Here is a 20,572-nt window from a genome sequence, read left to right on the forward strand (position 1 = left end):
CAGCCTTCCTCCTGTAAGGCAGGAGGGCAGCAGCCGTGGCACGGGGAGCTCCCAGTGCTGCCAGCCCTACCCTTACTGGGAGAGAGGGAACGGAGCAATTGCTTTGTCTCTGCTCAGCTTCTCCTGGGTGTGCAGAAGGCGTTGCCCCAGCCCATCACACGCAGCCGGAGGTAACATCTCCTTCGTCCTGCCTTGAAGCAGCTTCAGCAGCACCCAGGCCCAGCCTGCCTCAACGAGAGCTCCCCAAACCCCATCTCTTCCCCCAGCTCAGGGGTGCTAGCACTGCAAAGAGTATAATATGCGAAACAAGCTCACTCTAAAGGGGTATCGGCAGTTCCCTATTTTGAGTGAAATGAAGAATACAAAATAAATGGGGAAGGCTGAGTGGCAGTCCTAGTGCAGCTGCATAGGCAGCATCCCCTGCAGGAGGTGTATTAGAGGACACCACACAGGGAGCTGCTGTGTCGCTAGTTAGCTCTGTTCCAGTGTGCACAGAATATTTTAAAGCACTCTTTTTCTTTTTTACCTTTTTATGCTATGCAGGCTTCACAGAGTACTGAAAGGTCTGAAATGAGTGGAGAAGAAGCTGGGTGTTGCAGCAAGGCGATCACAGAATCAGTAAGGTTGGAAAGACCTCGAAGACCACCTGGTCCAACCATCTGCCTGCCACCACTACTGCCCGCTGAACCACGTCCCTAAGCACACAGCACATCTGCCCTTCCCTTGAACACCTCCAGGGGTGACTCCACCACTTCCCTGGGCGCCCCGTTCCAGTGCCTTACTGCTCTTTCTGAGAAGAAATTTTTCTTAATATCCAACCTGAGTAAAGTACAAATGCGTCTGGAGTAAACACTGCTACACCCCTTTCTGACTGGGTGGAATGGAAATGGGGGTTCTGGAAAAATAAGACGAGCAAAGTAATAGTTTTCTACGAAGTGGCTCTCACTAGGGAAGAACAAAGTGAAGCTGGTCCTGCATCGCCAGTTTGCCTTCGTCAGACGGAGATTTCTGCCCATGGACAATGGAGAGCACAGAACATGGAGCGAAGCCACCTTTTACTCCAGGCCAGCAGCACGAGTTCCTGGTCTCATCCTCTTCAGTTCCCGAGGAGGATGGAGGTGTCTACAGCTTCTTCTGTCCGTGGAGCAGCCAGCATGGTCCCGGGGAGGAACCCGACTGCGTGTCCCCAGGGGAGGACTCCTCACCTGCCCCCGGGGCAGCCTGCGGGCACCAGCCGGGTGGCGTCAGCCTCACGGAGGGTCACGTGTGGCACAGAGGGAGCAGCAGAAATGAGAATGAATCACCCAGAAGTGATCAAGTGCTGGCTTTTAACACACATTCTCAGGCAAAGCACAGGCATGTGCTCGAGGAGAGTGAAATGGACTCTGTGTGGCAGCTCAAGTCGCTCTGGGCAGCGCTGAGGACTGAGCAGGGCATCCTGGACGGGGAGGAAGATGAGGATGATGTTTTCCTCCCTTCTCCTGGGCAAACGGCAACGTGGCCCGGCTGGCAGGTAAGTTTGTCTGCCTTTTATGTGCCCTTACGGTCAGAACTCGGGCACTTCAGAGAGGTGGTGGCTGCGGGTGCTGTCACCTGCCTCCCATCACCCACCCCCGGGGGCCCGTGACCATTGTGTTTGCACAGATGCCTCGGGCTCCTGCGAGCCACCCTTGGACTGACCAAGCAATCTGCTGAAAAGTAATTTCCCAAACCAGGTTGAGCCTCTCTAGCACCTGGCATGTCCTCCTGCTGTTAACATAAGTACGTACGTGCATAAATGCTCTGCTTTGTTCCATCAGGACAGGTGCTGCAGAGGAAAATCTGCAGGGTAATGAGGCTTAAAATGAAGAGATCCCTACCCAGAGTTGCTGCTGTTTCTTTTTCTTGCCCTGAACAATTCCATTATCAGGGTTTTAACTTTAATTTTGCTCTGCAAAAACAGAATAATAGCTGTCTGCTGGCAGATGTAATGAGGCTTGAGAAGTGCTCTGTGCTCCCCTGCAGGAAGGTGCCACACGGCCCCCGGACGGGCTGCCCCAGGGCAGCAGCGCCAGCCCCAGTGCCCACACGGGCAGCCTGGGGACACGGGCAGGAGAGCTCGGAGGGGTCCTGCCGTGGGCTCGTGCAGCTGCCACAGGGCACCAGCATTGTCCCTTATGTTCCCGGTCATTCCTGGGGTCCCTGCAAGTCTTTTTAAGCCCCCCACTTCATCTCAGGCTGAAGCTTCAACTCTAGCCGTTGCTGTTGCCTTTCTGTTTGCACATCCTGGCTCAGAGCTTGCAGCCCGTGCTCGAGGCAGGCGTGTTGTGCTCAGGATGATCCTTGAGGTGTCAGCAGTGCTCTGGCCAGACGCGCTTGCTTCCACGAGGCTCTGGTGCAGCCAGGTTGCACAGAAACCTCCTGCCCTCTCCCTGCAAACCCCACACTTGGAGCTGAGAGTGTGCCTCCTGCCTCCCCCTGAGCCTGTCCTGGAGCCGTGGCCCCACGCCGTGCTCGCACTGCCACGGCTGTTGGCAGCTGGGGCCAGATGTGGGCTGGGACCTGCCCGTGCCTGGCACCGTGACACAGCCGCATCCCGGGCAGGGGCAGCGTGGCTGTGATGTGCTGCTGTGCCAGTCTGTCCCGAGGCTCGTGAGGGGGATGCTCGTGTTTCTAACACAACCCCAGGGGTGTGAAGCCCTTTCCTTGATGCTCTGCCCCATCTGTGACGTCCCACGGAGAACTGAGTGCCCTGAGGGGTCGGTGCCTGCTGCTCATCCCCCCAGTGGAAAGGGCGGAGGGGAGCTGCTGCCGGTCCCTCTGTGCTTCTGCAGCTCTGCTGTCGCCCCGAGCGAGGCAGGGATCTGTGGTGAGCTCATCGGTCCTACCAGAAAAAGGCAGGCTAAATTTCAGAGCTCAGCAAGAACTGCTGGATTTCACTTGAATGGTGCTTTCTGCTTCTTTTCAAGCCTCATTCTGGTGTTTTGTGTTGCTGTCTCAGGATCATAAACAGCCGGTGCAATTATTTATACCATACACTTATTTAAACCCTCTCTCTCCCCATAACTCAGTCCTCCTTTAAAGAAACAAACAAATGCATCTGAGAGCTGGGATGTGGTTGCTGCCTCTTTCTTTCTCAGGGCTTCTGAATTCTTCGGGAAGGGCGACAGCAGCCCGAGACAATGCAGGCTCACCCCGCGCTGTGAGCAGTGTGGTCTGGCCGCCTGCCCTGCGCCGGGGCGCTTCCCGGGGCCGCAGCAGCGATGGGACCAGGCGCCAGCACCGAGACGGGGCCGCAGCCGGCCCGCTGCTGGCACATGGTTTACAAGCAGCAGCCCCAAGGCATCCCTGTAATTCGGGAAGGAAAGGTGCCTTTGTTTTGATGCTATGTTTTGTTAAGAGCCTCGTAACCTGACTGTCAAAGCGTGGATGTTTCCAAGCGTGTGGCTCAGAGACACAAGGTCCGTGGTGCTCTGGAGGTGCTGCTGGAGCCCCGTCCCTCCCCGTGCTGGGGCTGAACCTCACGCATGGGGCTGTGGGCTGGCGTTTCCCTGAGTCAAAGCAGCACTGCTGTGTCAGTCTGTGGGCTGTCGGGGCAGAAATTCTGCCCTTACATCTCCCCCCTTTGCTTTCCTCCTCCGGCTCTCGGCCTGCCGTGGGCCAGGGCAGCAGAGCACAGCCCAGCCCTCGGCGTGGAGCCGCGGAGCTGCCCCGCTGCTGGCGACGTGGGTCCAAGGGCAGGACGTTCCCAGCGGCCACAGGGGGCCGGGGGAAGAAAAGAATTTGCTGTTAAATAATAAAGCTTTTGTGCGTGTGTGTTTGCCTGAAGCATGCTCTGAAGTGTCCTTTGAGTTTTCCTGGCATCCCCAAAGGTTAGCAGCAGCGTGCGTGGCCCCCGTCCAGCCTGGAAATGCCTCTCGGGGCTGCGGCTGGTGGGCTCAGGCCGGGCCCTTGCTGTGCTGCTCCGTCCCCTGAGCGAGAAGTGCCTGCCCCTGTCAGTGCCACTCCTGGCCTAAAGAAGGGGCCTGAGCTGAGCCGGGAGCGTTTCCCAGCCACTGCCCCTGATCCTTGGCGTGCTGGGGCAGGAGGGGAGCCAGGCACAGCCCTCGGGCCCTGTCTCCCTGTGCCCCCGTGGGTGCTGGTGCCCGGCCTTCAGGGAATCTTTCATCAGACCCCATGAAAGCCTCGGTGCTGCCTCTGGGCAACAATGTCCGTGGTGCTGAGTGCTGTGAGCGCCTGTGCCCATGGGGTCGTGTCGGTGTGCCCGCTCTGAGAGCGAGGGGAGGCTGCGTGCGGCCTCAGCTGCGGGGGTTAAACTTGCAGAGGCTGCCCTGCTTTGCAGGGAGCAGGGCTGCACCTGACAGAGATTCCTCGGTCGTCTTAATTAATCCCAAACCCAGCCAGAAATGTGCCTGGGACCTTCCCCAGCCAACAGCTGTCCCCGGAGCTATGTGCTAAAATATGAGGCGGTCAACCCGAATTCACCAAATGGCATTTAATCATGAAAGCCTGCTAGACAAACGTGCCCCTGTTGCCTGTGATATTCTCTTTTTGCTGGGGGCTTTGTTTTTGGGGTTGGAGGCATGTAGGCAGGCACCGGCTGGCACATGTCCCTCCTGCACCTGGCTGGCTGCAGGCTGGGTCCAAACCCCTTGTGCCCCCTCAGCCCCTTCCTTTCCCTGACCGTACGGTTGTCTTTCACTGCAGCACGTGGGTTTATCTGCTTTGGGTTTATCTGCTTCTCTGCCCCGTTCTGCCCTGGTTTCTGCAGCCCAGCTGAGGGAGGGACCCCAGGGCCCCTCGTGCCTGGGCGTGGGGCGGCCTCATGCAGGCTGTGCCCCGGGTTTGCTCCGTCTGCCCGCGCGTAGCACAGCCCTTGTTGTCGCTCTCCATTTGCCATACGAGCCCTCCTGCTCTTGCTAATAATACGAGATGCTGGTAATTCCTCGTGCTGGTCTGGCGCCTCTCTTCTGGGGGGGAAGATTAATGTTGCAGCCATGGGCTGGCAGCTTGGCGGTATTCCTGTGAGGAAGGGAAACGCCTGTGAGCATTCTGCTGGTGCCCCTTTTTTTGTAAGATATGTACGTCTCTGGTGCTTGTTTTCATCCTCGGGATGCCTTCAGCAGGCTGCTGCTGGCGGCCCTCGTGTGTGGGAATCGCTGTGGGCTCCCCTCACACCCCTGCTCCTCAGCGTGTGGGTTTGCGCAGCGTTGGGACCAGTTCGGCTGACGTGCCTGGTGGGAGGCCTCGTAAAAGTCACTCAGCTCTCCCGTCTGCATCGCTTGGGTCTGTTTGCCAGGCCTCTGACTTGTCTGGTGCCTTGACAAAGTTACCGTATCAGCTCATGCATCTAAATTGCGACCTTCCCCCAAGCCCCATCCTCATCAAAGCCCTGGGGTACTGCAGGACCACGAACTCAAACCGCCCCCCCAGTGATGGCCAAACGGGTGGCTGTGAAGGTGGGTGGATGCCCGAGCTCATGTGCTTTGGGATGCTTCAGCCACCGTTGTGCTTCCAGCAGGGCCCAGCGAGCAGGGTGCGAGGGGACAGCTGCTCAGTTTGTCTGGCTGCTCCAAGCCTCCAAAGCCTCCAAAGCCAGGCTTTTCTCCTGCAACGCTCCTTTCCTGCACCTCGTGCTCCCCAAACAAGCCTCTTCTGCTCAGCACGGCACTGCTTTTGGGTCAAGTGTATTTTGATTGCCCTAAAGAGCGGGAGGAAGGGGTTATTTTTTGCTTCACCCGAGGGGATGGGTGCAGCTATTTTTGCCACTGGTGTCACTCCCCTCCTATGCGCACGGCGAGGCAGAAGGACGGCGAGCCGCAGGCCTGGGGGGAGGCACGCCGTCCGGGGGGAAGCCAGGGCAGGCTCCTTAGCGAGGCTGAAGCTTCAACTTTAATGGGATTTACTGATACAAAACTCCTCTTGTCAAAGTTTTCTGGCTAATCAGTGCCAGCTTGTATTCACAGAGTCCCCATGAAGTGGAGCGAGAGCACAGCCCTGCTTGTCCAGCCAACCTTCCACAGAAGCACCCTTGGCGACTTTTTTTCAGTGATGTTCTCTCTGATTTAGCAAAGTTGGGGACTTTCGGAGTCTCTTTGAGGACTAGTCATCTGAGAAGTCTGTTTGCCTTTTGTGTATACACTAAATAACCCAGTGTTTGTTAAATACCTCTGCTGGTAGTTGCAAACACCAAGGCCCCCTTTGCATGGAAATGTGCAGAATACGCTCGGCTGGGGGCTGGGGGTCTCCTCTCACAGCCTCGGGGAGCCCAGGGGCTGGCAGCTTGCTCGGGGCAGTGCCTGTCCCCGGCAAAGCCATCCCCGTGGCACCAGCATGGACACGGAGGGGGCCGGGTGCTCATGCCCACTCTCTCCCAGCAGTTGGGGAGCCCCTGGCTGTGCCCCTGCCCCTGCTGGTGCCCCCCGGCCCCGCTACGCCTGCGGGAGCCGCGCTGCCACGAGCTGGCCTGTTTGTGGGTAAATTCAGGGTGCCCTGGAGGCAAAGGGCAGGGCGTTTTCCCTCTGTTTTGGCCACAGCATGAGTTCATTTGCTGTATTAATAGCTTGCCCAGCGTTCCTCAAAGTGGAAGCAGCAACTGCCCCTGGAAATAACTCTCCTTTGTCGTCAAACGGCCTTTTTGTTTGTGTGCCTCTGTGTCAGGGCTGACTGTGTCGGCTGGTAATGGATAACCCAGGCTGGAAGCGCCCAAACCGTTCCTGTCGCTTGGCATCGTGCAGCTCGGCTTTGGGTGCGGGGTGCTCCCGTTCAGGGAGGGCATGTTGCTTCCATGGGAATTCACTTTGCAATGAAAACCAAGCAGGAACGCTCTCATGTGCTAGAAAAAAAGTCTTCAGGACTTGGTGGCTTACTCACGTTCCTGACGTGCATTGTTGGAGACTGCAGCTCGCGTGTCGGGGTTTTCTTAATGAGGAGCTTTTTAAGAGAAAAGCCACAGAAAGCAAAGTGGAAAATCAGGTGGGAAACTGGATGTAGAGCAAGAGCAGCTTGGTCACGTCCTCTGTGCCTTCATCTTCATCCCCCAAACTGTGTCTGCGCTCCCGGGGGGGAGCAAGGTGCTGAGAGCAGCTCAGCCGCCGGTGGTCCCGGTGACGGCTGCTGTGGGGCAGGGGCCACGTGAGAGCTGGAGCTGCTGTGCCCTGCAGCTGGGGGCTGCTGCTGCTCCTGGGGCAGCGCTGGGCGGCGGGGGACAGGCACCAGCGAGCCTCCCGCGCCGTGCTCCCAGCGCCCGCCTATCAATTCAGCATTATGAAAATAAAAGGGTCACTGTTCCCGCTATGCCAGCAGGGCAAATGCCTGCTCTGCAAGTAGCTGCGCTCCTCCTGACCTCTGGGAAATGCCTGTACGCAGCAGAAAGTGGAAAAACACTGCATGGTAATGACTTGCTGGAGCTGCTCGCTTGCAAGGAGCGGCTTGCCTCGTGCTCACACCTCTTCAGATGGCCCACGCTGACCGGCAGGCCTGGGATCAGCCCCGCAGCTGAACCAGCAGCACCAGTGGCTTCTCCTGCTGGCCACGATGCTGTCTGGAGGCCGCCAGCCTCTGTTATTAACCCTGTGCCTGCGTGCTCCTGAGCAAAGCAATGGCAGTAAGGGCTCGTCGGTGGGGTGGGAACAGCTCTGGCCGCAGGTCTGCTCAGAGGTGATGTGGGACGTGCTGGGTGATGTGCTGGTGCCACACGTGTGCTCCCAGGGGACAGCGCTGTCGTGTCCCAGTGCAGGCGAGCTGCCTCCGTGCAGCGCTGGGGCTGGCGGTGGGCATCCCTCGGAGCCTGGCCCTGCACAGCACCAGCAGGGCTGGCCTCTGCCCGCTGCAGATCCCCGGCTGCACAGGGACAGAGCCCCCTTGCCTCTAGAGCCAGGTGCTTTAAAAGCTGAGCTCCAGCTTGAAAAGGGCTCCCAGGTCAGTCTGGAGGTGACAGTGATACGTGTGTGTGTGTATAGGGGTGGAATTAACAGAAATTGCATTTGCTCTTCCTGCTGAACACGGGGACCTACGGAGCAGGTACATCAGAAATGCTGGGAAGAGACAAATGCACCAGTGGGGTCTGTGTCCTGTGCCACTCAGCAGAATACCCGCTCTGAGACGTGGTGTGTGCTGCTTTCCCTGTGGATCCAGTGCTCAGTAGTTATTCTGTCCAAGCATGATACCCCTGGTATGTTGGAGAAGGGTCCTAGATTTAAAATTGCTTGGATGCTTTTGGGATGACTGGGTCAAAAGAAGCTACACAAGTATGCAGAAGACTCCGTGGTTTGTCTCCGGGCCCTGGGAAGGAGACAGCTTTCTCGTGTTTGCACTCACTTCTATTTTTTTTCTGGAGGAAGTGGGAAGAGGACTTCATGCCACAGAGCAAAGTGTGAAGCGAGCTGCTGGCTGTGCCACTTCTCTGGCAGCACAGAGCTCAAAGCTGCGTGGCTGTCACGCTTTCTGGAAAGACTTTTTTCTGTTATTATTATTATTATATTTATTTATTTATTTATTTTTGAGGGTTCCTCCATTGCTGTCTTGAGAGCAACTTCCAGCAGCCTGTTTGCCACCCGGTGCGCTGTGTGTGCAGATCTGGGCCGTGCAGGCACTGGTTCTGGCGCACGGCGTGGCCCCTGGCCCCAGAGCCCTGCTGGAAAGAGTGACGGGTGTGAGAGGAAAGCAGACGGAAGGGAGTCCAGAGAGCTCTGCTCCCCTCCAGGCATCCTTCCTGTGAGAGCTGGCCTCGCGCCCAGCACGGGCTGCGAAGGCAGCGATGGATGTGTCTGCCCCAAACCCCTGCAGACGGGCAGGGGAGCCGGGTACCCCCACACTCGTGCCCCTGCCCACCCCCTGGCCTGGCAGAGCGCTTTGCAGGCACTCAGGATTCAGGATCCCCTGCTCCTGCGGGAAAACCCACGGGAAGCACTGGGAAGCTCTGGGGTGCTCTGGGGATCCAGCGAGGGGCAGGTGGGAGGCTGCTGGGGCTGTGCTAAAATCGGTGCCTTGTCACGGGGGGCTGGGTCCCCCCCGCTGTCCTGGTGCTGCTGCTGATCCGCGGTGAGATCCGGGTGGCTGAGCCCTGCTGTCAGCCCGGCCTTGCTTGTTCTGAAATAATCTCATAAATCACAGCCCGGTGTTTTTTTCCTGGTGTGCACACCAAGGCTTATTCCAGCCTGGAGGCTGTGTACCCAACGCCCGGCTGCTTGCACAGGACTTTGTGGCACTTCCTTTTATTATGGTCTTTCTTGCAAACAAATGCTAAGCTTACACAAATGTTTGCAGGAGGAAGATAAGGAGCTGTGAATAGCTGTGAATAGAGTCAAAATGAATGGCCGGGCCATGTTTGGTGACTGTTTTTTTCTCCCCCCCCCCAGTTTTCTCCCAGCTGGGGTGGCTGCCGCAGGCTCACCGCGGGGCCCCTCTTGCAGGGGACCCGGGGAAACGCCCCGAGGGCGCTGGGGAAGGTTTGTCCCGGGGGAGCGGAGCTGCTGGGAGCCCTCTGCGAGCGCCTCCGTGACCGCTCCTAACGGGCTGGAGCCGGGGCCGGAGTGAAAATCGAAACCAGCTGGGGTTGGGTTTCCGACGCCCTCCGTGTGCCTTTGACAGCGGCGGCTCCGGGGCCGTTTCTTTTCCCTCTCCCCCCGGCGCAAGCACCGCCGGCGGCTTCTCAACCTCGCAGCCTTCGGGGAATTTCATCGCGATCCGCGACCAACTGAGTAACGGTGCAGGGTTTGAATCCGCGTCCCGCCCCCGCGGGCAGGGCTCCCTGCCCGGCCCTCCCTCGGCTGCCTGCGCCGAGCCCTGCCCGCAGCCGCTGCCTGCCCGCGGCTCTGCCGCACCGGCACCCATGGGTGCTCCGCGCCGCGCTCGCCCCGGGGCCGGGGGTCTCCCCGCGCTCTAGCGCCCGGCGAGCGCCTGCCCCGGGCACATCATGCCCCTGCTGGACTTTTTCTGGGCTTGCTTCAAAAGAGCCAAGGTAAGGAGCTGCCCTTTAAGCAGCGCCGGGGTCGCGCTCCCCGCTGGTCCCCAGGGAGAGCCGCCCCGAGGCCAGGCCGGGACGGAGCGGGGAGGTGGCACCGGTGCTGCCCGGTGCGTGCCGTGGGGCGACGTCGTGCCCGTGACACCCGGCGAGAGGAGGGTTTGGGACGTGCCCCATGGGGACTGGCTCAGTGGTGCCACTGGGTGCTGTGTGTGTGTGTGCTGCTGGCTCGGGTGCCCTCCCTGCCTGCTGTGGGTCTGCAGGACGTGGCAGCAGAGGGTTCGGGTTCCTCTCCCTCCGTTCCCCCCGTGTCCAGGCTCATTGCAAACCGCTGGCAATAACGAGCGGTCCCTCTCTGCTGTAATCCCGAGGTGCATTCCTCCCCCCTTCCCTATTTTGTTGGTAGGCAGCTGCTTCTGAGCTGTTATTGATAAGTAGAACAAATCTCGTCCCTCTCCTTAACGTGAGCACTCACGGCCAGAAACCTTTCCTCTGCCTGGGTCAGGTCCTGCCCGTCCGTGGGGTCGTGGCTGCAGGAGGGCAGCGCACGCCTCTTTGTGCACACGCGTGTGGCACCGGCCCCGCTTCCATGGGGAGCCCTGGTCCGTGCCTGCAGCCCTGGGGCCGTCCTGCTGCACGCAAGGAGCTCACCTGGAGGCCTGGGCTGTGCCAGCGGGGCCGTGCACGGGGCTGGTTGTGCCTCTGGCCATGCCAGCCTGAACGCAGGGCGGCTGAAAGCTGGATGGTGGAGCAAGGATGGGGGCCGGAGGCCCCGGGTTTTTAATTTCCTGCAGCAGTCGTTCCGTGGCATCTGGCATTTTTCATCTGGGCTTAAAGCACAACGCTCTGTTAGCCCATCCCTGCCTGTTGTGTTAGTTCTGTTGTGTCACACCTGTGTGAGGTATGAGGGGTAGGTTTTGGGGGTACCGTTAGTGTGGGTTTCGGGAGCACCAGGTTGGAAAAAGCACAAAAATCACTGCACCAGGCGAGGGTCTGCAGGGGTGAAGGGCCTGTGGAATGCAGGCTCTTCCCCGGGGGTTTCAATACAAAGCTCAGAATAGTTAAGTCTAAAAATAACATTTGTGCAATTCATTAATAATATTAATAGCTGTCTTGTCCCTGCTGTCTCCAGAGAGCTTAGCACATCCTCGTTAACCCTCCTTGTCCCTGCAAGCTGTTGTCATCGTCATCTTGCTGGCAGAGATGCTGTGGCAGGGACCGGGGCGCGTCCCCTGCAGCGTGTCCCGGCTCCATCCCGGCTCCATCCCAGCTCCATCCCGGCTCCATCCCTCGGTGCTGGGCGCACCCAGCACCCACCTGCAGCCTCGTGCCCGATGAAGGCTCCCATTGCCCGTCTGGGGTGGCACCTGGGGGTCTCTGTGGGACACCTCCTGTCCTGGCTGTCCCCAGCCCCCCAGCTGCACATTTCCCACGTGAACCTCCCCGCCAGGTGCCTGCGTGCCAGGGCAGTGCAGGCACCCCAGGGCTGCTGGGGACGTTTGCCGTGGGGCGGCTGGGCCTTGAGCTGGCACAGAGGGGCTGTCCCAGGGGGACAAGCCCTGGAGAGCAAGGCTGAGGTTCCCTCCCCTCGCTGCCCCCAGCTACCTGCTGTGGGGAAAGGAAAATCCTCGCGGAGAGGTGTAAGCAGCGCGGAGCTGCCCTGGCAGTGAGTGGGGCTGGGGTGGGAGCTCCCCGGGAGCACAGAGGTGGGGGGCACACGGGGCAGCGATGTTCCCGGTCTGCTCAGCTGGGCTGAGAGCTGCCCGGGGGTGTTTGGTGCTCGCAGGGCCCGAGGACGTGGCTGCTCCGTGTTCCAAATGCAATGGGGATGTCGCGGGTGAGGGCTCTGCTTTGGCCTTTTTTTTCCTCCTTTTTTCCCTCCCTGTGCCTGTGTTGCTCAGCTACTCGCTACGGGAGGCAGAAGAATTTCCTGAAGGCAGAGAAATGCGCAGGGCTCTGTCAGTGGGGTTAAAGCTTCCCGGGTTAAACGAGGTGGGGCCGTGGCCGGGTGGAAGGTTTTGTGGGAAGCAGAAGGTGTTGAGGGCGGGACACCATGGGAAGGGGAGGAAGCTCCCCGACGTTACCTTCGGATGGGGCCTTTTCTCTCTTCCCTCCTTTGGCTTTTCTGACCAGCACCTCCGTGGGTGCCTGCCTCCCTGGGGGCTGCGGGGCTGATGTCCGGGGAGCTGGTGATGGTGGATCCGAGAGAGGTCCTGGGGATCATCTCGCCACCCAGCGCGGACGCTCTCCAGCTCCCCGTGTGCCGCACGTGGCACTGAGGCTCCTGCACAGGACCCCTGGAGGGGACAGCGCTTGGCAGCAGCCGCCTGCCCGGGTTTGTCCCTGGGGAAGGAGGTTTGGGAACGCCCAAGGAGCCCATCCTGTGGACACAAGATCTGCGGGGCAGCAGCGGTACCCCAGCTCCAGCCCCTGCACCGGGAGGGGTGAAGCATCGCCCCCCAGAGCCTCCTAATGTGATAAAGGCGTGGGCAGCTCCCCTCCAACCAACAGCCACAAAGGTACCGAGGGCACATTTGGGGTCCCGCTTTCCCGGAGCCTGCCCCAGCTCAGTGCAGGCATTGACCCGGTGCTGCTTTTTCTGTCCGGTGCCCAGAGAGCCCCCAGCACGGGGGCTGAGGCCCGGCAGCTTCCTTCACAGGCTGCTCAAGTCCCACCGACCTGCAGTGGCCTCTTCCTTCAGTGTGGGAAACGCAGGGCACGTGGTGGAAGTAAGGTTGGATGTGGGGAGGAGAAGGGCCCCTGAGAGGGAGCGAGCGCTCTGGTTCGGGGCCTCGGGCTCCAGGGTTAGGGCTTGCTGGGCTGCAGCCTCTGCCGAAATTCCCATGTGGTGGCTTAAAGGAAAAAAGGCTCCTGCATGAATTCACCCTGGGGCAGGGGCCAGATGTCCTGGGACCTCTCTTCCTCTGCTCCAGCTGTTTCTCATGCCTCTACCAGAGCTGCTCTCCAGCGGAGCTGCTGCAGGCTCCTCCCGTGGGACGGCGGTGCCTTCCTCTCCGTTGTGTTCTGGAGAGAGACCCTAACGCAGCTGATTCCTGCGACAGCTGCTCGCTGAGCCCTCGGGGGTGAGGCTGGCATTCTTCTGAAATTTGTCTTGGAGAAGCAGTTGTGCTGCCTGCACCGTGGTGGTGCCTTTCGCCCAAAGCCCGTAGGATGTGTGTCCGCACGGGAGGGCCGCGGGTGTGGGCAACCAGAGCCCGAGCTGCAGAGAGGAGGGGCTGGGGCGCGTGGCGAGGGGTGGCCGAAGGGGACTGGGCTGCAGAGAACGCGTCCTTCGGCTCTGCCTGCTCCAGCCTCCGGGCCTCAGGCCCCCAGGGAGGAGGAGGAGGAGGAGGAAGAGCAGAGCCCTGTGGCCAGAGGGCTGTGCAGGGGCTGTGGGGGCAGCAGTGGAGCCGGGTGTGATGCTCGATGTGTGCTGTGTGGGCAGCTCACGGCACCACCTGCAGCGCTGTGGCACAGCACCGGGGTCTGCACGCGTGGGGACAGCCGCGTCCTCCTAATCCCCATCGTGGTCCCGTGATGTGGATCTGATGGCCCTGGGCTGTCCACCTGCCCCGTCCCTGGCAGTCTTGCTGGGGACTGAGCTGGATTGCATGAAGAACACAAACTGTAGGAATCTAAGAATATGTGAATTAAAAAGATAACAAAATGATTTATTTTTCTTTCTTTTCACAGTGTTTCTCGCTGCTAGAAGATAAAAAAGATGCAGGTAAGCTGAGACAATGTTTCTCTGGGCAGGAATGCTCTCCTTGTGGGTTGGGCAGGGTCATGAGAAGAAAGGAAAGGACCAGCCTCTGCGGGGGCTCCTGGTTCCTTCTGCCAGCAGTGCGATTTTCCCCCAAACCCTGATGTTCCATGCGAGCAGCACGGGCAACCTCGGGCAGGGGGTGCCAGCAGGGACCCACAGCCGTGGCAGGGCAGGGCAGGAGCGGTGCAGGCTGTGCTGCTGAGCCGAGCGGTGTCAGCACGCAATGGGAAATGCGGTGCCCGCAGGATGTGCCGGGGGATCCCCGCGGTGCTGCTCCCAACCACCAGGACCTGCCCTGGCTTTGCGTCCGCCAAGGGGTGAGCTCCGCGCCCCGGCTGCTGCAGGAGCCCCGGGTGCACAGGAAAACCCTGGGCAACAAAAGGTGCTTTGTGAAGGAGCTCCGGAGGTGAGCCTGGGTGGTCTCCCTTCCCTTTCAGGGAGAGATTAGCAGTGTGAATGTCAGGAGCTTGTTAATGGGGTTAGAGAGCCCTGTGCGAGGGAAGGGGCAGGGAAGACTCCGCCAGATCACATCCGTGGCTAAAGCTCATTTGGGAACAATGTTTGGAGGCTGTGTTTTTTCCCTTGCCTAAAACAACCTATGAAACCCAAGTGTTTCCTGGTAAGGACTCGGGTCTGTGCTGCCCCGAGTTTCACAGCTCCCAGCCCTGTGCCCCTGCTGGGTGTCCTGCAGGGCGCTCTGCCACGGGGTCTGCCCCGCGCGGGGGCACCACACCACTCGGCACCGAGCCCGTGCCCCCGGACAAGTCCCACTCAGCGCCCGGCCCCTCTCTGCTGGCCTGGCTCCCCGCTTCCTTTCTGACCTTCAGCTGGGCTTTCCACGCTTTGTTCTGCTGGAAGCAGAAAGGAAAGGCTCGCGCACAAGCCGTGTGCGCTGAAATTGCGCCCTCCCTCCGAATAAATTCCTGTTGAGAGCAGCATCGGGCGTCCCCACACGCGGGTCTGGGAGCACGCTCTGCAGATGTCATTAAGCAGTGGCCTCGGTCTGACTGCTGGGAGATGAGGACTGAGCTGGCAGCTTCCTTAAATACCTTTACAAAGTGTGTCAGGCGGTGATGATGATACAATATTTCCAACGAGGGCTCCTTCCACTGGGCATTGTGCAACAACAGGGAAAAGCAGCACTAGGGATTCTGCTGAACTTTTGCCCCTTGGTGAAATAATAAGGTTGTATTTACCCAGCATCTGGATCTCCAGAAACAAGCTGCTAAATTTAGCCCTTGTTGATGTGTTGTCACAGCTGAGTTATTCTTTTTCTACCCAAGCTTGCTTTGCACAAAGGATCTTGAGTGGGTTCTGCTGATTTGGAGCTTCAGGCGTGAGGCTGCCGTTTCTCACCCGACTGGTGCCCACGTGTGGTGTGGGCACGGGGCAGCATCGCCCTCCTGCTCTTCCTCCTCCTCCTCCTCCTCCTCCTCCTCCTGCTGGCCCCAGCCTGCAGCTCTGGTGCCCGGGGTGCGCGTCCCTCCTGCTCGCAGGTCACCTTGTGCCCCGTGCCCGGCAGTGCTGTGCTTGGGGGCAGCGGGGGAGGCTGGGACCTGGCTTTTTGCCACCGCTGGCAGGCGGGAGGAGAGGGACGCCTGCGTGACAGGAGGGTGGCAGCTGCGGGGAGCGCGCGGAGCAGCGCCGGGGTGGGACGGGGCGCCCGGGCTGGCTGCGGTGACCCCGCTCCAGGAACTCGTGAAACTCTGAGAAATCGCCGCCTGCTCCGCGGTGGGAGATGTGGCAGTGAGCCTGGGTTACAAGTGAAGTGGTAGGAAGTAGAAAAACTGAACTGAATGTGATTACTGGAGGGTTTGGCGTGCCATGTGATGAGAGGCAGTCTTCGTTTCCCCTTCCCGTCCCTGCCTGCCCGCGGGTCAGCCCTGGGCTGGGCTGTGGAGCCGCACTGAAGCGCTGCCCCGCTCAGAAAGCGGCTTCCAGCCCGACCCAGGGAGCCTGCACGGGGCCGCATCCTGACAGCACTCATGGTGCTGCCCAGCTCTGCGCTCTGACGGCCGTGCTGGGGGTGCTCGGTCCTCTCCGAAGGGAAGGGAAGGGAAGGGAAGGGAAGGGAAGGGAAGGGAAGGGAAGGGAAGGGAAGGGAAGGGAAGGGAAGGGAAGGGAAGGGAAGGGAAGGGAAGGGAAGGGAAGGGGGCTGCTCCTCACCCCTGATGCTCCGTCCCCTGCAGCCTCCATGGCCTCGCTCCTGGGCGCTCTCCTCTCACTGGGGTCAGCCCTCCCCTTGGTAGCATGAGATGCTTGGTGATCTGTTCTGATGTCTTGGAAAGTAGAGAGTTACTTCCTAAATGAGAATGTGCACACCAAAAATCACCCTGCCGGGGCAGTGTGAGCGAAAACAAATAGTTTGTGTTTCTTTCCATCAGCTCTTTTCTCCAGCTCTGGCTGGAGATGCAATCTCCAGCATTTTCTCTTTGGCCTCCTTGTGAACTCGAGGTTATTTTTGCACGGCGGAGCTCTCTGATGTTTGTCCATATTGCTTTAATTTCTGCGAGAGGGTGGGTTGGTGCTACAGCCTTTGTAATTAGGCCTCCGGGCGCAGCTGGGGTTTGCAGCCTCTGTCGTGTCCTGCTGACTGTGCCCTGGGGATGGATACCCGTGTATTCACCGGTAGGTGCCAATTCATGCTGCCTCAATGACTCTGCTTCAGTGCTGTCCATCGCTGCCCTCGCTGCCCCCGCCCCACCAAGCAGCTCCCCAGGATCAGCGCCCTGCTGGCTGCAGGAGCAGCTCCCGAGGGCTGCCGGCTGCGCGCACCCTCAGCCCCGCGTCACCACACGGGGCTGAGATGGACGTGCAAAGGGCTCCTGCTTTTATCTTGACCTACAGCAATGCGAAACGCTCTCCGTTTGTTCTCCTGTCACCTTTCTGCTCTCTAGGCTAAAAAGCAAACACTGCTGAACAAACCCATGCCTTCCCAGCCACCCTCTCCTTCCCAGGCTGAAGGGCAGCCCGCTGCCACGTGCCGCGGGGACTGTTCCTGAGAAACAACGTGAGACAAAGTGAGAAAAAGTGCTCTAAAAGAAAAGCAAAATCAACTTGGCCACAGCTCACTTTTTCCAATAAATGATCACGAGGAAACTATTTGTCAGAAGCGAGAGGCACCTCCGGCCTGTGAAACCAAGCCGTTTCTTGCCCTTGTTCCCCTTCTGCCTATAAAATGCTCCGAAACTCCAAAAAGCAGCAGGCGCTGCAGTAAGCTGAGACTCCCATCCCCCATCGCATCCCCCGGTCCTTCGGGGGCTTCCATTTCAGGGTCTGGAAGTTTTTCCGTTTCCTGTAGCTAACAAAATGCAGATTCCCCCTCCGAGCAGCAGGGTCCTGTCAAGAAGTGGGCGATTTCTCTGAAGGGCAGAGGGGAAGAGCTGCTGGAGGGGGGGCTGCTCCTGTGCGGGGAGCGAGCCGGGGAAAGGCCCCGGCCGTGGCAGCGAGGCTGCCGTGGGCACAGCGTGGTCAAGTTCCTCCCGGGGCAGCAGGGAGCGATTGAGACACGCTGGAAAGAAATTGCAGGCAAGGAAGTCCGCTTGTGTCTGCAGCATCTGAGTCGTTTGCATGAGACCAAAGGGATTGCGAGGGAAGCTGTGAGTGTGGGTACCCCCAGAAATGAGCATGGGAACGGACAGCGCAAACTGGAAGAAGGGTTTGGCCGTGCGGGGCTTTCTCTGGTAAGAGCTTTACGTGGACGCCAGCTAAAAATGCACAAAGGGAAGGTTTCCTGTGCCTGGAACAGTCCGAGAGCACTTCTGGGGAGAGCTTTGCTGTGCGTGGAGGAGGCCCTGGGCCGTGCAAACAGGACCGTGGCGGGCACTTTGCGACATTCACGTGGTTTTGTGTTGAAGCATGACAGCTCGGATGGAAAAAGGCGGCGTGGGCTGTTTGCAGCCCGGGCTGCAAGTGGTAATTCCCTCTCGTAACGGGGAGCACCGGGGTCCTGCCCGAGATGTCCTCAGCGCTCTGCCCCCTGCCTCATCCTGGGGGGCGAGGGGGCCGGGAGCGCGTTGGGGGGGCCCCGGGAGGTGCCGGGGCCGGGGGTCGGGTGCTGGGTGCTGGGTGCCGGGTGCCGGAGCCCTCCCGGCCCGGGGGAGGCTGCGATCGTGCGCGGCCCCGCCCGGCCCCGGGCACCCCCGGCGGGGAGGAGCCGCCGCCCGTTCCGCACGGGGGCAGCGGCACCGGGAGCGGGGCCAGGAGCGGGGCGCAGCCGTCGGGCTCCGGTTGCTCCCCGGGGCTGCGGCCAGCAGGTGAGGGCCGGGCCGGATCGGGGGGTGGTGGGCACGGGGGGGCACCCCCGGCACCGCCGCGGCTCCCCCGGGGCTCCCCCGGTGCTGCCCTCCCTCCCTTCCCATCGCGGGGAGGGGCAGAGCACCCAGCTCCGGGGTGAGGGGTGAGTGCTTGGTGCTCCCCCAGCCCCGGCCAGCGGGCAGGGCACCCAGTCGGCGGGGGTCTCCTGGGGGGAGGTGGGGGGCGAAGGGCAGAGCGTGGCCTGGAAGCACGTGCTGAGGGGTCCTGGGGCTTCGCTGTACTTTTGGTCTGAAATAGCGTGAATTTGGTGACGTTCTGGCCGTGTGCCTGAGCAGGCTGAGGGCTGTGTGAGCGGGACAGGTCGCGGCTGCTGATGGCTGCAGGGACACGGCGCTGCTGGCAGGGCTCGGGGTGCTTGCGGTGACCTGGGGGGGTGTTTGGGTAAGGCAGAGCCTTCGGCCTCACTGCGTGCACTGCGGGTGCTGACGCTGCCTCTGCAGCCAGCTCCCTTGGAACGGCTTCTGGGTGCTCAGAGCACGAGGGGGTGTCTGAGCCCCTGTCACCCTGCTGCTGACAGCACTGGGGGGAACAGGAGTGCTGGGTCCAGCTGTAAGAGAGCATCCCTGCTGAGGGCAGTGCAGATTGCCCTGGTTGGTGGTAAACTGCTGCAGTGCTGTGGCTTGAGCCCAAGGCCTGTGGGCTTGTGGCACTCTGGACCCCTCCCCGTCAGGTCTTTACACACCCTGGGAAAGCCCTGCCCCGGCAGTCACTGCAGCCCATGGAAAATAACCCTGCTCCTCTCTGTACCCTCCTGAATGCTTCACCCGATGCCCACGCTGTGGTGCTGACCCTCCGCTGCTGCTGAAACGTGATGCTTGGGGGAAAAGCTGAGTTTGTCACATATAAAAGTTCTTCGCTTAAAAAAATGGTTTTAAAATCCCCTGCCTCCCACCAACCCTCCAAAAAAAGGAACCCCATACATTTCGTAAAAAAGGGGGACTGTTTTGTGTTTTTGGTAGCGTTGTAACGATACTTCCATCGGCCTTTGTATTGAGACTGTTCAAAATGTTTGAGGAATTCTTCTTCATTTCAAACGTCAGTGCTGAGACTGGTTTGATGTGGCTTTTAAAGATGATTGTGATAACAGCCTGCGGATAACAATCTTGAAAGCAATTTATTTTGAGTTATGTGAAAGAGGAACTGTGGTTTAGTTTCTCAGTCTGCTCCAATGCTCCGTGAACAACCAGATCCTGAACCTGCCAACTCGTGCCTTCTGCTGCTAAATGGTCTCCTTGGGAATGGTCCAAAGTACTGCTGATGGACGGCAGTAATTCCTCAGGGACGGCAAGGTCAGCTTAGATTGTCGCAGGTGAGGGAGGAAATGGAGTTTTCCAGAGTTAAGCTGTTACGAACGTGGCGGAGGAGAGTTCATTAAAGCTTGGTGAGAACATTGATCGGATCCAGTGTATTCTGGCAAACATTTCAGCTGTTTCCAGTTCCGTGCTTGTCTCAGAGGGAGATGTATGAGGGCCGTGAGCTGCCAGCACACCACGGCCACCTCCCCGCCAGAGCCCCCATGGGGACCCTGCTGGGGACATGGGCACCCCACGGCCCCGTTCAGGTCCTGCTGGTGCAGCCGGCTTTGTGGTGGCTGTGGTGGCTCTGTGGTGGCCGTGTGGTGGCCGTGTGGTGGCTCCTGGCGTGGTGCTGCAGCCAGGGGCATCAGCCCGGTGGGCTGGGGAGCAGGGGGGGCAGGAGCCTCTTTGGGGACCTGCAGGAGAGCTGCGAGCACAGCCTGGAGGTGCTGCCCCCAGCCCCGGTTGCTCCTGGTGCTGGTAAGACCGGGGTGAGTTTAATCAGCACCGTGGCTGCTTTCAGTGTCTTGGTAAGCCCAGCGTGTGCTTCCCGAGGCTGGGCCAGGATGGAAAGCCACTTTCTTAGACTTGCAAACCATCACCGTTATCTCTGGAACGATAAACCGTCCTCGGCACTCTCCTCCCAGCCCCGTACCAGCCCCGCAGTGGTTAGCATCTGTGGTGGCACCTGGCTGCAGACCAGCCCTGCCTGCCCTGGTGGCTGTGTGGGGACGGGGGGGTCCTGGCTGTCCCCACCCCTCGGTGGTGCCGTGTCCACGCAGCACGGGCCAGCCCCTGCTGACCGCAGTCCCCCCGCGCTCGGGGAGGAGGCCCCGGCACGGTGGGTGAGGCAGGAACAGTCGGGGTGATTGAGCCGCTTGCCTCTCCTCGCCAGCGTGTTTACCTTCCTGGAGCTGGAGGCTTTCTGCTCTGCTTCAGCACTGGCCACATAATCCGGATTCCTCAGATAAATTCCTGCTGTTTCTTTGAGATCTGTGGCTGCTGTTTTAATTGCCTTGAGCTCCGGGCCAGACACAGGATCCTTGTTTTATGAAATCAGCGCCTATGAATGATGCTGTTGTGCGTATGTCTCCGAGTTTCTCTCGCTCTCCCTCTCGCCCTCCTCCCCTGGAAGCCGGGGAATTCGGCCCTGGCGGGGCGCTGCCTGCTGTGCCCGAGCAGCTGGCGGCACCGGCTCCAGCTGCCGCTTCGTGTCCGCCCTGAGCTGCTTTCCCCAGCAGGGTGCCTGCT

The 20,572-nt window shown here is 60.0% G+C and overlaps 1 protein-coding gene across 3 annotated transcripts in view; it reads left to right on the forward strand.

The window, feature by feature from the left end:
* Positions 1–876: 876 nt before the first annotated feature.
* The window catches only part of STARD8 (StAR related lipid transfer domain containing 8), a 59,264-nt gene continuing 39,568 nt past the window's right edge, over positions 877–20,572 (forward strand). Inside the window, exons 1-2 of one of the 3 annotated variants that reach the window (XM_084534241.1) lie at positions 877–1,513; positions 13,637–13,670. In XM_084534241.1, the coding sequence (XP_084390367.1) occupies positions 1,022–1,513; positions 13,637–13,670 (526 nt within the window). In that variant the 5' untranslated portion in view covers positions 877–1,021. Of the gene's footprint in view, positions 1,514–9,746; positions 9,941–13,636; positions 13,671–17,902; positions 17,966–20,572 lie in introns of those variants that run through there. The other 2 variants (XM_084534242.1, XM_084534246.1) reach the window with 2 other exon arrangements.

The sequence above is a fragment of the Aythya ferina genome (genome assembly GCF_964211825.1).
Source record: "Aythya ferina genome assembly, chromosome: 13".
Lineage (NCBI taxonomy): Eukaryota > Metazoa > Chordata > Aves > Anseriformes > Anatidae > Aythya > Aythya ferina.